Genomic DNA, 14,993 nt, shown 5'->3' on the forward strand with positions numbered 1-14,993 from the left:
ATCAGTTTATGAGTCAGAGAGAAATCTACTTTCTTCTGATAAGCTGAAAAATCCTTCCAAAGACAGAAGAGCTTTAGTGATCCTTTGCTTCTAAGCCATGTGTTTTTATATTCCAGAGGAATTTAACCATTAAAAGACTCAAGCGTGCTTTTTACCCCACTGGAATCCCACCCTTCCTCCAGAGGACTAGGTACAACATGCAGAAGGTTTATTCTACTCCATCCTCAGAATGTGGCTGTGAGATAATAGATTAGGCTGATAATAGATGGATAGTTCATTTCAGGGCACCCAGAAACTTCATGGCTGAACAGGGATTTGGACCTCTTTCAGCTTAATCTATTTCACAGGAGAAAAGGTACTACCTTCAGCTTCTTGGGGAAATGGCCAGACTGAAATGTAATCAATAGGATATCATATATTCCCAGTCGGGTTCCAACATTCCAACCACTATGCCACATTTTCCTTCTTGTTGCTTCTGTTCCCTCCCTTCCTCTTCCTTTAATAGTACAGAAAAGAACTGCCATTGTTGTTGTGGCAAACACTGCCAGGAAGAAGAAAAAACGAAGGGACAAAGAGGTCCCTCCATGGCCAATGGCCATCTGTCCATCAACCCTTGCACTGTCCATCTCCTGACAGAGCAGTCTCCACACCCCCAGCAGCTTCATAGAATCATAGGAGAGTTGGAAGGGGCCATGAAGGCCATCCAGTCCACCCCCTGCTGTTGCAGGACACCATGTCACACCATCCCACTCAGGTGGCTGTCCAGGTTCTTCTTGAATGTCTCCAGCTGGGAGAGCCCCCCACCTCTCCAGGCAGCTGGTCCCACTGTCGTGTTGCTCTGACCATGAGGAAGCCTTTCCTGATGCCCAGCCTGAATCTGGGTTGTCGCAGCTTGACTTGATTATTCCGTGTCCTGCACTCTGGCATCAGCAAGAAGAGATCTTGACCTTCCTCTTTGGGACAGCCTTGGAGGTCCTTATAGAGGCATATCATTCTCTTGCAAAAACAACACAGCCCTTTGCATGTTTCTTATGCTATTCGTCAAACAGCCACAATTTTCAGCCGGGCCTGTTCTATGCTTCTCTCATGTCTCAGAACTGTGCAAATATTTTTAGGGGGGACCACAGGTTTTAATGGTGGTGCCGGTCACAAGGGTTTTAAGAACTAGGTTATGAAAAGATCGTAAAAGATCCAGCCATCTGCACTGCTGGAGTCAGAGCTATGGGTCAACACACGATTTGGGCCGATGCACAGGGTTTGCCCAAATCCAAGGGAGTTTATGCTGCACAGTCCTCTGCAAGATGGGCTGCCCGATCGTGAACAGCTTCCAAACTGGTTTCCGAAGCGCATGGATGTGTCTTGTCAAAGCACGCAAGTGACAAAGGATCGGGAGCTTCTGTTCAATCAATACATTGAAACCCCCTTTCCATCAGCTCCCAGAACCTGTTTCTCGGGTATCTGGATTCTGTCCAATGCTGTGCCATGAACTCTAAAGCGATCAGAAGCAGTGCCTCTCTTTCTCGCAACTATCTGCACCCTTATTTTATCCTCCGAATGCCCTTTGTGTGCCCAAGATCAGTATTAGCTGCTCTCAGTGAAATGCCTGCAACTCTGTTGAGAAATACTTCGGTCTTTTCACTCTTGTTCTCTGTCCTGTCTACTGTACCTAGGAAGTTCTGTGGGAACCGTCGCTCACCCAGTGAAGAGCTAATTATAGGCCTCAGCATTAGGCTTCCTTTGTTCGATCTGCTCCAACCAAATCCAGAAAAGAACATAATGAGACACAAATTAGCAACTCTTGGAAACTCCGGAATTTCTGATGAGGAAAAGCCATTTATGTTAGATGCGTTCGACCTTTAGGAAAATAACGGAGCAAATCTGTCTGACGCCAGAGCTGATTCACAGCAGAATTCAGTCATAATTTCTGGAACATTCGAGTAGGTGAAGTTTATGGGGAGCAGCAATACTGATCTTTATTGTACTCGTTTCTTATCTTGTACGATCACTAGCCATCTATTTCCTACCCCTTCTCTGGGCAAGCTGGATGTGCTTGCTGTTAACTTTCATTGTCTAAGTTTCAGTCACCTTCTAGCTATGCTAATTATGCCCGCAGGAAAACGGCTACCTCAGGAATGGGTGGAGAAGAGGGATTTGTCAGGCTTGCACCGCATTTGAGTGTGTCACTGGCGCTCACAATAGTTCTACTGGCACTTTGACCCGGTAACGTAAATTTTTCCTTTGTCCTTGGATGTCAGCAGCGAACTGCTCTGAGAGGAAAAAACAGCCGCTGATGCTTCCTTTGTCATGACAGCAACGAAGGAAAGACGTTCATGACGCAAACAGGGCAGTCCAAACAACCCTGCGTGGTCACAGAGAAGTAACACCAGGGAGCTATTTTGAAAGCGGACAAATCTGATTAGAGTAGAAGTAACTGTGAACTTACTTTGAAGACCTGCAAGCTGCAGTGGAGCGTCTGGTTATGCCAATGTCTCCAAAGCAGAGCAGAGGCTTAAAAATGCAGGCGCTGGTCATTTTCAGTGAGAAATAGCAAGCAAAAAACTCGATGATGCATGCTCGGGTGCTTGCACTGTGGTGGAGCAAGAGCAGGTGAGGCCTTTGTGAAGGACGTAGTTTAAAGCAAGGAATACACTTTGCTGGACGTTGCACCTGGAGTAAGCCAAACGACACCAGAGCATTCTGCACAGACGGACTTTTACAGATGGGCTTTTCTCAATGCTCTGGGATAATAGGCAACCAAGTACTTACTGTCATTTATCCGTTCTTCCTCCTTAAACTGTTCCAACAGGTGCTGCGCCCTCCTTTCTGGATCCGAGCCCGGCATGGTCCGTGTCAGATAACCCAGAAGTTTCTGCAAGCAAAAGTACTGAGGCGGCTCTTGGAAATCTTCCGCGCACTGATCCAGCCAGGCTCTCAGGATGGATGCGATGGCGCTGCAGGGAAACACGCAGGGAGAGGGTCGATGCTCGCCAAGATTCCCAGGCTGTTTTGCAAAAGCCTGCACAAAACGTCTAGACACCAGGGTCAGATTGAGGAAGAGCTCTCTGGATTTCTCTGAGATGCTCACGCAGAGGGAAGGAGACTATTCCGCTAGCATGTCCCCACCCGGTGAGCATGACTGCCCTCTCTATGCTCCCATTACCAGAACATTATTCCCAAGATTATATAAGATTCATAGAGAGCACTGCAAAGCTCACACGTCTAACTGGGTGCCAGTGATGTCCCACAGTTCTGAGAGGTTGAAATTTGTTTTAAAATTCTAGTGACATACATCATTGTGCAAATGGATATAGCAAGTAATTATGAACCATCCAGGCCCTCTGGAGATTAAATGATTGAATTTTCTTATGCGCATGAGAATTATTTTCTATTCTTACCAAATATCTACTTGCAAAAGCAGCGACTCTTCTGCAATTTCAGCAGAAGCTCATGTGGGATGAGAGAGTCATTACAAAAATGTTTCTGCATAAGTTACAATTTTTTATTTGTAGATTTTTGATGAGAAACAGACTAGAAATGGTGGGCCCGTTGGCAAATCCAGGTGTGGCAAAATGTACATGTAACTGAAGACTTCTGGAGAATGGAACTGGCATGGCTTTTATCTTTTGTTATTATCAGAAGTTGGAACCAATACATTGAAGCAAACCAACAGAAGGCGTGTGATGAAATGGTAACCAATCAGAAGAGAGCCTGTAGAAATGTGTTGGGTTTTCTAAGAACATGTCTGATTTTTTTTTACATACAAATATCTTGGCATTAGTCACCACAAGCCTTCAAGCCTGGATTCTTCATTACTTGCCCTACCAAGAGAAAACTTTGTCTCTTCTGTCAGTACATGTTCATGTACTCTCTCTCACACACACTCTCTCTCCCCCTGTCTCTCTATGCATGTTTGGGCATCTATGTTTGTTTACGTGCTTTGAAAATTGCAAAAAATATAAAATTACTTAACATTTTAAAGTTCTGGCACCCGTCCTTAAAATTAAACCTCCTTATTCTGACCTAAGCAGAAGGGGAAATTTTCATCTGATGCAATGATCTATCTCTGTATCTATATTTCAGATTTTAAACAGAATCAGTAGTCTTTCCCTCTACAGAGAATTTGGGAATTACAACTTGTGAAGACAACTAGGGACTTCCAATGCTCTTATCAAATCCTCAGTACTCTTTTGGGAAGTTAGGTCAGTTAAACCATTACAAAACCGGGGCCACTTTGCAGGGTAGAAAGACCCATCATTTCATTTTCACACAAAACTAAACTGTGAAGCTGTAGCAGCACCTGATTCTGCAACCTTCTCCCAGGTGTTTTTCTAAGTATCTTCTGAATTTTTTCCAATTGTCCACCCAACTCTCCTCTGAATGTGGGAAATGTATCTCATCCTAAATATCAAGCAGAGACTTGTCCAAGATGTGTCATCACAGCAAAGGTTGTGCAAAACTAAATAAGGCACACAGGTGGACTTGAAGCAGAACCAAAGATGAAAGATGAAATTTTCTTGTTATTTTTAGAACAGGAAATACAGAATGAAAAAAGGGCCATACAAGCCCAGTAGTCGTTAATATTTTAAGCTCAGCAGCCCTCATTGGGAGGATGTAGGTATTTGTACAGGAAAGCAGAAAAGACCTAGACAAACAGGATCAACAAAATAGCGTGGTTGGCAGGATGATGGGAAATGTGTCATGCTTTTCCTCTTTCTGAACAGCATGCCCATTTCCAGGCAGGAATTAATCCAGTCGACAGAGTAAATCTTGTTCTGCTTTCTGAAAATAAGCTGTAGCAGGTACAGGGCCCATCCAATTGCATTTTGAAGTCATGTTCCAGATATATGTGCCATTCTGAACCTATACAACACACAGGGGAGCTGGACCGGTTCAGAGACATTCCTTGAAATGCCCAGATTTCATTTCTTCATTTAAACAAAACACTCATTTTACAACGTTTGGGGGAGATCAAGAAAAATGAGCACCCAGCACCATGTCCAGAGTAGAGGTGGGCAACATGGGGCTGGAGGGAAGCAATGCATTCCTAAAACATCTTTCACAAAACCCATCAAATGGCCCTACACCTCGATCCTTTTTAAGATTAATGTATTTTCTTAGCTGCTGCAAGGATTTCTGTGTGTATACTGGAACTGAAAATGTAGGTCCAGATGTGTTGTCGAGTGTGTGGAGCTCAGCCCCTGCTTCTGCTTGTGCTCAAGTCTTCTGGGTGGGTTTGTTATGCCCTCCAGAACAGCTGTTTTGGAGAAGAAATTCTAGGTTCTGCCTTAAGTAAGGGATGGTTAATGCTGCCCCAAATTCTCTGATTTTCCTAAGTGTCGCTCCCAAAGCGGAGGATAGCAAGCCATTTTTATATCCTGTAAAACAGGTTTAACTTGTGCTCCATTTTACAAAGCAGCTCCACAGGCGACTCAAAAGAACTTGCGTGGGCGGCACGAGGCAGACACAGATGACAGCTTTTTGAGGGCGCTGAGGAAGGTTGGAAAGTGGGATCATGACTTTCTGTGTGCACATTTTCACCACTGATAAACGGGCTTTGAAATGGACTCAGAAGCATGCAAAACCTATCAGGCCATCAGTAGTAAGTCAGACAAAAGAAATGCAAGTGTCCTTCATGGGAGAGAAAAGTTCTCTGGCAAGCCCTCCATGATCTTTCTCAAAGGCAGGGTGACCATGTGTCCTGCCTTGCAAGGACAGTCCTCTCTTTGAAGGACTGGCTGGTGCCATGTTTGACTAAAGACCCATAAGAAGAGAGAGGGAGCTTGATGCTGCTTTTCCAAAATTAGCAAACTGAGCAGACACACCGTCTTCCCCACTATGGTGACATGTATTACATTTCCACTCAAAACACAATGTCTAAATTTCGTATCTACAAATAAATGGGCATGTAAAAACAAAAATGCAAATCTTGTTGGAAATACAGAATGAAAACCCTTGTTGAAAAGATGCTTCCTGGGCAGATTTTTTGGCAGTGCTTATGTGGCCATCCTCTGGAACTGATACCGACTGGAAGTACATGATCCAACAAACCATGATGAGCTGCTGCCCATGATGGTTTGCCGTGCTGTGCAAACCCAGACAGCCCATTTCTTGGTCTTGCACCTGCCTTGGACTGCTGTGTGTCAAGAGCCGGGTCTCCTCTTTATCCCTTTCAAACAACAGGCATTCCAATTGCACAAGCACCCTTTGTTTTCAAAACACAGCTAGCAAACCGTAGCAACCAGAGAGTCCCTGTGCATAAACAGGGGGGTTCATGGAACCCAAACTAGAAACTACTCCCGAGAATCCTACTTTTCAGGTACCCTGGACTGCACCCCACTGGAGAAAAGATAGCTTCCTGGATGGATGAGCCCTCTCCCGAGACCACATCATGGAGTCAGGGACCAGAGCAGACTCATCTCGTTCCTCTGCATGTCCCCTCCCTGCGGTTCCAAGCCCTGTCCATTCCCGAGGTCCATCTGAACACCTGGGGATGGGGGCCGTGAGATAACCCCCCTCCTCTTCCATCTCTCGGTCCACAGCCCTCACTTCCCAGCCCTCACAGTCCTCATCCGAAGAATCCGTGCCACCCTGCACCTGGAAAGCACGGCAAGAATAATTGCCTCAATTACCAGGGATCACCTAACAAAACACCTGGCCAGAGATGGAAAAACACCTTTATGTCCTCGCCAGGTGCAGCTGGGCACCCATCGCTGACATTTGGAAGCAGTTGGTGCTAGCCTGCTGCCCTCCTTGCTATGATTACAAAGAGATTTTGGCTTGCTGCAGCTTTTTTTTCTTCCTTACTCTGCCCATTCCCATCAAACCATGAAACTTGGCTTCACAGGACCTTTAAAGTGCCTGCACAGCACCCTGGAGGAGCTGCTAGCGGCTGATGGAACCTTTGGTTCTAATTCTTTTCATGCAAAGGATGCTGTTTATTTGTTTATTACGTGCACTGACACGACGATGGAGGTATGCAGCTGGACAGGTGTGGGACTTGGAAGCCTCAGCCGATGCCTGGAGAATGTCCTGGGGAATACCTACTGCCAGGCAAGGCAGGGATCAACCCCGGGCACCACCACCAAGAGGCTCCAGGTAGTTCTCCCCACCTCCGTTCGGTTTCTTTTGATAGCTGTTAAAGAGGCAGCCGTCAAGACAAACCAAAGGCATGACTGATCTTTGCTCACAAAAAGGGGACTTAAAGTTCAATTTGTACCGGCAAGATCCTCCACTTAATAAAAAAAATCACCCAGGGTGGCAAACCTGGGATTCCTGCTTCCCATTGCCTTTTCTTGAGGAAAATAGTTTTGAATTTTATTCCAATTATGTGCCGGTCTCAAAGGTAAAACAAATGCCAAAATACACGGATGACCAAGAGTAAAACAGCCGCTGGTAGAGTTAGGAAGCAAGGGATAACAGGATGTGGATTTTGCTGCAAAGGTGCTTGGGATGCATCCTGGAGGAGGGGGCAGGGGGAGCTAGAAGAACAGCTGGACGAATCCGGGCTGCTGAGCTTAGCCACACGGGGATTTAGTGTGATGTGCAAGCAAGCCCCTGTCCATCTTCCGCCTAAGAGATTTGGGGGTGACCCGGAATGGGGGAGCCACGAGCCAGTCCCACGCCGGAACGGCATGTGCTGTACACATATCAGACGTACACACAATTCCTGCCTTCACACTCCGTCCTGGAATGCGGGAGGAACTCTGCAGCTGCACTCGCAGGGGAACCAGCGCTGCCACCGGCTCCGATCCGTCCTCCACTCCGTTGGGCCCTTAAACGACAAGCTCTGCCAACAGCGCTTAGCGCTCACTGACTTCCTATCAGCTGACTGGCTAATCTGAGAGCAGCGCTCTCTGGAAAAAGGCTGGGCAAGTGCCCAAACTGTGCAGCAGCTTTACGGTTGATGTCCCTGAAGAGCAACTTGCTGTTCCAGTGCGACTAGGACACAGATAGGGCTAGGAGGCTTCCAGGATCTCAGAGAGACAACTGACATCACGAGGGAAGGCTGCTTGGTGTGAAGCCTGTAATACACCTCACTCTGTGCATTGTTCATTTGCTCCCAGTGCAATTTATAGCACTTGTCTTGGCCACTGCACATCTTGGGATCTTAGTCACGCTTTTGGAAGGCTCGGGCCTGGAGGGGCAGGTGAGAAGCTTCAGCTTCACAGATTTGACACGGTACACCCACACCCTTTGGGGAGCCAAGATCCACCTCTTGATAACATCCTGCGTAGGCACAGCAATCCAGGTCTGGGGAAGGGGAAGAGAGGAAGAACAGCTCAGTCTGCAAACAGTTGGAATTAACCTAGCCTTCGCTCTGGAATTCGCTTTTTGTTTGCTTTGTAATGAAACCAACCCATGGAAGGATGGTCAACTTGCATATTTGGACTCCCATCAGTGCTGGGACCAGCTCTCTGTGGTGAAGTGCCTCTCCTTGCCCATCAGCTACCAAAACATACACATCTGTTTGTGTCAGACACAAAGAGGGGGGAGATTTTCCTATGGCAGCAAGAGAGAAATGGAGAGGATTTGACATGCAGGAGACAGGAAAGGCAGAATTTAGCCTAAGTGACCACAAGTAAGTTAAAAACCCTCGCATACATTCCATTACGATTGCATTTTTGCTGTTGTTCAAAGCATACTTTGAAGGGAATGTAAGAAGTTGCATGCCTATGGAGACGGACTGATAGTTTGTCTGCTGTTATACCGCTGGCCTGAAGAACTATTTTGCAGGGAGATACCAAGAATGGAATCTGGGGATGTATATATTTATGTATATTTTCTTATACATAGAAAAGATGGGATAAGGTTAGGGCCTACAGCTTGTAGCCCTTGGTCTAATTCCATGCAGCCCGAGACTAATTTCTAAGGCAATTTCCATGTAATCAGGGTAGGAAAATGGAGTTAGAGAAAGAGAGTGACCCCTCCACATTCAGCCTCAAGTACTACACACCACCAACTTTTGACGCCAAGTTATTAGGTACTGAAGCCTTCAGAAGTAACAAAATGACCGGCCCCCCCTGGCATAAAGCATTATCTCCGCTCTGTAATTAGTCCTTAGCCAAAACATAGTCCTTATATGGGCATGCATGCGAGCGAAAGCTCCATGCGGTATCCAGGTTCCCCATAAACTTAACGAAGCTTGCCATTAGCTTAGTCTGACAACACAGTTCCCAGGGAAGAAGGAAGTGTGTTGTTTCAGGCCTCTAAAGCTTCACGATATTTGCTTCTGTGTCCATTGTGCCCCCACCACTGTGGCCATCCCTTGCCTTTTCTCCTTGTTTTCCCATTGTGCAACTAATTTGGCTTGTTTTCATAACCTTCCCCATTTCCCCCTTCTCTTAATGGCCACCATTTGGACCTTTGTCTCCTCGGTTCAGCCACACTGGTTCATTTTGTTATTTTACCCTTTGCCAGAAAGAAAGCTGATTGCACTCAACACAAACACAACTCAAAATGCATCCCACTGTGGGTTTCCCAGGCTTTAAAGAACTTCAGCCAATCTTCTCTCACTCATTTCACATTCATTCACTGGTTGCTTCTCCAGAGTCCATTTCTTTGATGCAATTATTTATGTAACACTGAAACTGAACAACCGTGCTTTACTGGAGAATAATAAACTCAGTAGGAGACGAAAGGCAGAAAGGAGAGAATGAAAATCCTGCCCTCAAAGAAGAAGTGAGCGAGAGAGTACATTTTTAAAAAACGAAACAAACCTGAAATAGCCCAAGCAACACAGTTTTACTATTGCGTGTTCCCATATTCGACAAGATGGCGATTACATCTGGAAGCCTGGATCCTGTCACTGCATGACACTCAACTGGAACTTTAGAGATGCCTTATTTAAATAGCGTACCAGACCTACATGGGCCATACTGAGTAAAAGCTAAAAGATTATAAAAGGCATGTTCCATTGTAAACCAGACGTTCCTGTTCTATGGACCTTCTAAGCTGAACTTTTACCAAGGGGAGCAACAGGCAGGAGGAAGGAAGATGGACGTGAAAATAAAAATATTATTATTGGCATTGATTCTTTATTCCATCTATATCCCACCTGTTATTCTTCCATCTCGGAATTGCAGATGGCTGCCTGTGGTTCCCATGCGGTCTCCCTCCAAGCATTGACCAGGCCTGGACCTGTCTGGCTTCAACATGCTGGCCTGCCTCAGAAGCCTTCAGGGCCAAAGTTGGTGAGATACTGGTGGTCCTTCCTAGTCAGATCACCCACCTCTTGAATGGAAAGCAAACGGTGCAGAAGCCAATTCAAGGGGGAAGCATCCTGCTCGTTTTCTTGTGGAAAAGCCACTCCCACCCTCCCTTAAGGCAGGTAATTACCAGTGGACAAAATTTACAGGTCGTGGGACAACCTGCTATCCACACACACACACGGAGCAGGACTGGAATAAAAATGAAACATTGATGTTGAGTATAAAAATACGCATCAACTGGGTTGTTGGAAGGATCAAATGGGGAAGCGGAAGAGGGTTATGTAAACCTGTTTGCATCCCCTGGAAGAAAAAGGGTGGGATAGAAATGTAATAAATAAATATTATGCAGCAAATTCACATTTGTATATTTTGTCCTTACAGTGACTAATTTCCTTATGAAATGCATGAGCTCTCAAAAAAGATAAATCCATTTTTTATTTTTTTATTTTTTTTGAGGAGAGAAAAATGCCTTCAGCAGAAATGTAGTTCAATTGTGTCTCTGGATTGACTTAGAAACTAAGAGGTCAGGAAAGAGTTGCCCAAAGTCAGAAGGGAATGAATGACTTAGTTTGGAGCCATGCCCAGGAATCCTCTGGCTCGCAGCCAGTTTTTCTACTCCCCCATATTATGGCATAGTCTCCCTGGCATATTTTACATAGCTTAAATTATCTGATGAGCTACAACGAGAGCTTCATGACAAAGGGGCAGAATGAGAGAACAGTGTTAGTTGTATTTTCTGCCAAGCATTGGAAAATCAAACCGGCAAAGCTAAGAAGCCTAGTGTACATGCCAAGACCATCCATTTCTCAAGACCTGAAAGGTTAATCCATTTGCCTGAAGCCAAACTAGTCTTTCAGAAAGGACAAGGAATTAAGATTCTGGGCCTTGCGAGATGTAGGAATGGATTCCCAGCACGCACAGTGCTTGGCCACATTCCCACCATCACGAGCGGGAAGAGAAACCAGGGCGGCTTCTTTTCCTCACATGAGGTTGCACACTGCAAATCCCACAATTGCATCCATGCGGCTTATTTTGCTGTGTTGTCTGAACCCAGTGCGATGAGCAGAAGGGGGTGGCGCCCAAACCTTCCCCGGAACCTAGAACAATTCACGGGTTCTAGAGTGGTTTGCAAGCAATTCCTGTTTTGCACTTCACCAGGTTCAGATGACCTGGCAACCTATCATGGAGAGTGCAGGACGAGGAAAAGAAGCCACGTGGAGCATGTGAACTGGAATTTTAAGTTTTAGAAGCAGGGTGATCTAGTGGCTAGAGTACCGGACTGGAGCAGGGATTGACAAGGTCCAAATATCTCCCCAGTCATGGAGCTCACCGGTCTTAGACTAGCCACCATCCCTGCCTCAACTCAATTTATTTCATGGCGCATATGAAGGAAAACACATATGCTGCATGCGCTGAGTTCTTTTGAGGAAGGAACTGGTTTGCTATGATAAGTGGAAGGAAATACAAACTAACATGTAGTTAATGTTATCCCCGCACCTGAACTACTGGTTTGCAGTGAGAAATAGAGCAAACAGCAAAAGGGCACTTCTGGGTCCTGGAGCATTAAATGTCCCTCCAAATTTGCTGGACTGTCTATAAGTAAACAGCCCAGTGTAGCCAGCTGCACTTATTCTGGGGCCGTCCACGGCCCGAAACAGCCATCATTTTATTCCATGCCGGCAAGAGTCCCGACTGCAGTACACCCACCCTCTGCAAACCTTTCCCACCTCTGGGTTGAACTTGGGGATCAGATTTGGTCCATAAGACTAAGGTGATACCAAACTCAGGGAGCAGGAAACTACAGAGCCGCTGGCAGGATTTAGCGGGGCAGAGAGAACCGAGGAAGGCCTCTGCTTTGATACCCAGCAAGCACCACCCAAACCAGCGACAAGTCACGCAACAACTGGCACCATACTGAGGCCGTGGGGCTGTGTGCATGGGTGTCCTTCCCCTGCCATCATGCAACTGCTTGCACACGACTATGCGTGCTGTCGTGCGCACATGCTCTGGTGAGATTCCTGGGCACACAGGAGAAATGGGCTGTTTTGGTGGGACTGATAGCTCAGACTCAGGCCGACGTGGAGTTGGCTCAACCAGGTGAGGCTCAGAGCTCACCCCCAGATAGCAGAATTGTGGTGGTAAGAGACAGCCCGCACCTGCAGACCCCCCTCCGCAGTGCCAGTCCGGGCCTGCTCTGGATGTAAGTAGCCACGGACACTCGTGGGGCCCGGTCTCCCTCCTGCCTGTGGGGATGGAGCAGACAAAGGACGGAGGGAGGGGAGATGTGGAATTGGGTAGTCTCTCGGACGGAGAATGCCTGCCTCCTGAAGACGTGGGCCCAGGGGCCCTTCATCACAGCTGCAGCCTGGCCCAGTGGGGGGCTCAGAGGGCAGGACCCCTCCTTCCAGGGACCGGCCCCGAAGGGCTCATAAGCAAAGCTTTGGGGGAAGGGGGGCAGAGAGGGGTCAACACTTCTCCTGTGTGCTCCAAGGCTTGCGAATGTTCAGAGCTTTCTGTGTAGAATAAAGAAGCTGACCAGAAGGGCTGGAGAGACAGTCTTGCTTGGGAAGGGATGCCTAGCTCATGACCCTTGCTTAGATTAGTTGAATTCTTCCTTTCTGCTTAGCTCAGACCCTTGTTTCCACTAGAGCAACATCGTTTCCACCAGCAGGTCATCACAGCTGGATATTGCCTCTTACTTTACATGCAGTGCTTGTCCCGATCCAAAGAGAGATGATTAGCTAGGTACAAAAGAAGTGCACGCCTTCTCAGGAAGGCCGGCTCACACACCCAGAGTGGAAAGCCCAAGTGACTCATTTCCCATTCCTTCTCCAGAGCACCATCTCATCCACAACACCACCTTCCCCATTTTCCCCATCTGAGAATCGTACACCCTGACCTCATAGTGAGAACTTGTCCATCTCCTGGATGGGAAAGATACGAAAACTGATTTCCGGGCATGATGGTGCATTGGAAGAGGAAGAGGCACGAGGAGTTTCCATGTCGTATTTACCGCACGACACAGGCACATGCAAAACGGACTCGGTGCTGGTGATCCCTCCGGTGACACGGCAGCTACCACAGAACCTGCATGGATTGTGCTGCTAGTTCCCTGTGGATGGTATTTATTTTAACTTGCAATTCTGCACTACACTTCTATACCTCTGCAAGAAGATCTAAGAATAGAAGGTGTTCTGTAACTGATGATCTTCCCTTCAAAGATAGCATACAAGCTTGCAGCTCTAACTTATTTTGCACTGTTTCTAGGTAGGTACAACTCACAAGAGCCTATCTCTATTTTCCAGAAGGCTCCACTGCCTGTCCTTCCAAGACTGATCCCTGTCCTCAGGCTTTAGGTCCATGAACGTTTCTGCCAAAATAAAGTCGTTGGCCTTCAAGATGCCGCAAGAGAGTTTTGCTTTGCTGGAGCCAACGTTATGCTTGTTCCAGTCCATATGCTCTCAACCAGGTTTCGGACTGAAAGCTGTAGTACCCCAAAACTACAAGTGCCAAGACTTCATACCTCTCCATTTTCAGAATTCTTATGTTTTAATTGAGTTGTGAGGAGTGAGGGCAGGAAGGGAGGAAAATTGGATTTATTTCAGTGGGAGGCAATTAGGCATATACTTAGCTTCCTCGTGGAAATGCATTTGGCTGGAGCAGGGGTTCCCAGCTGCACCCACAAAGCCAGGCTGAGGAACCTCCCAAGCCATTTCTGCTCCTCCTATAAGCTTCATAGGCTTGTAGAGGGAGCAGGAAAGCTCACCTGGCAAAGAACAGCTGGGGGTACATCCCCTATAGAGGGCAGCCCCACCAAGGATGCTTGCGGTCCCAGGGTCTTTGGTGGTAGGTGGGTTTCATCTTCAGCCAGCTGAATCTTTGGCCATGGGCTTTTTCTTATCCCATGCAAATGAGTGCAGGAATTGTCCTACTCGGTTGAAGGGTGAGGGAGAGAGGGACAGAGAAGGAGGGGCCGGACAGGGAGAGATGCCCAGGAAACTTGTTCAGAATGACAAACTGCCCATTGGCCCAAAATTATTGGAGACCTCTGGGCCACAGTTGTTGTTTGTTAATCTAATAGTTCTGCTGTCCAAGCTTGGCTTCCTTTCTTTCCTTCAGCTTCCTTCTCTCTTCACCCCTCTGAGGTCTAATCTTCCATTCAGTGATAAAGTTACTACCGTCCTTTGCATAATAAGCTGACTGACACATTGTTTTTGAAGGAATAACCGACCACATCCTTTTCTCAGTATTCAGTCCTGGCTGTGATTTTTTGCTGTTCATAGGAAAGAGACACTTACTTCCTGAGTTCTGTCTTGCTCTCGGTGGCGTGCTGGCTCCCGTCTTCTTCACAGTTGGTGATCTCCAGGTTTCCGTATCTGAATTCAACAGAAATAAACACATTCCAGACAATGATTAAAAATAAAAAGTTGATAGCCATGCCTGAAAGCGGCATTTTAAGAACTGGTAAAAACTCACAATGTCTGTAGTCACTGAAGGTGCAACCTCCATTAGGAGAACTAGCTAGCGCACTCAATTTGCGAGATTCAATCAATCTGTGAAATTCAGACCCTCCAGCTACTTCTTGGTGCTCATCATTTCTTATTTCTTTACGGTTATCCTATCATAAGCTGCATTTCCTTCCACGGAACTCTGATAGATGCAGCAGTCCTTCCAGGTTCTAGACCTGGGAACGCTTCTCACCCCACGACTGATTCAGTCGTCAGTTCTCCAAACCGCTCTTGCCCATTCATCTCCTCCCCGCAGCTCCCCTGAGCCCTGCAGGAG

The 14,993-nt window shown here is 46.8% G+C and overlaps 1 protein-coding gene and 1 long non-coding RNA gene across 2 annotated transcripts in view; one reads left to right on the forward strand and one right to left on the reverse strand.

Annotated features, from left to right (window-relative positions):
- The window catches only part of RGL1 (ral guanine nucleotide dissociation stimulator like 1), an 83,849-nt gene that overhangs the window by 21,699 nt on the left and 47,157 nt on the right, over positions 1–14,993 (reverse strand). Inside the window, exons 4-5 of the mRNA XM_044439074.1 lie at positions 14,507–14,584; positions 2,767–2,951 (exon numbers count right to left, since the gene is read on the reverse strand). Coding sequence (XP_044295009.1) covers positions 2,767–2,951; positions 14,507–14,584 — 263 coding nt within the window. The remainder of the gene's footprint in view (positions 1–2,766; positions 2,952–14,506; positions 14,585–14,993) is intronic.
- Positions 889–13,252, forward strand: LOC123027833. Its single transcript, XR_006415575.1, has 2 exons — positions 889–8,578; positions 10,083–13,252. It is a non-coding gene; the product is annotated as an uncharacterized LOC123027833 (long non-coding RNA).

Source organism: Varanus komodoensis, unplaced genomic scaffold, assembly GCF_004798865.1.
Source record: "Varanus komodoensis strain SLA01 unplaced genomic scaffold, ASM479886v1 scaffold34_1, whole genome shotgun sequence".
Lineage (NCBI taxonomy): Eukaryota > Metazoa > Chordata > Lepidosauria > Squamata > Varanidae > Varanus > Varanus komodoensis.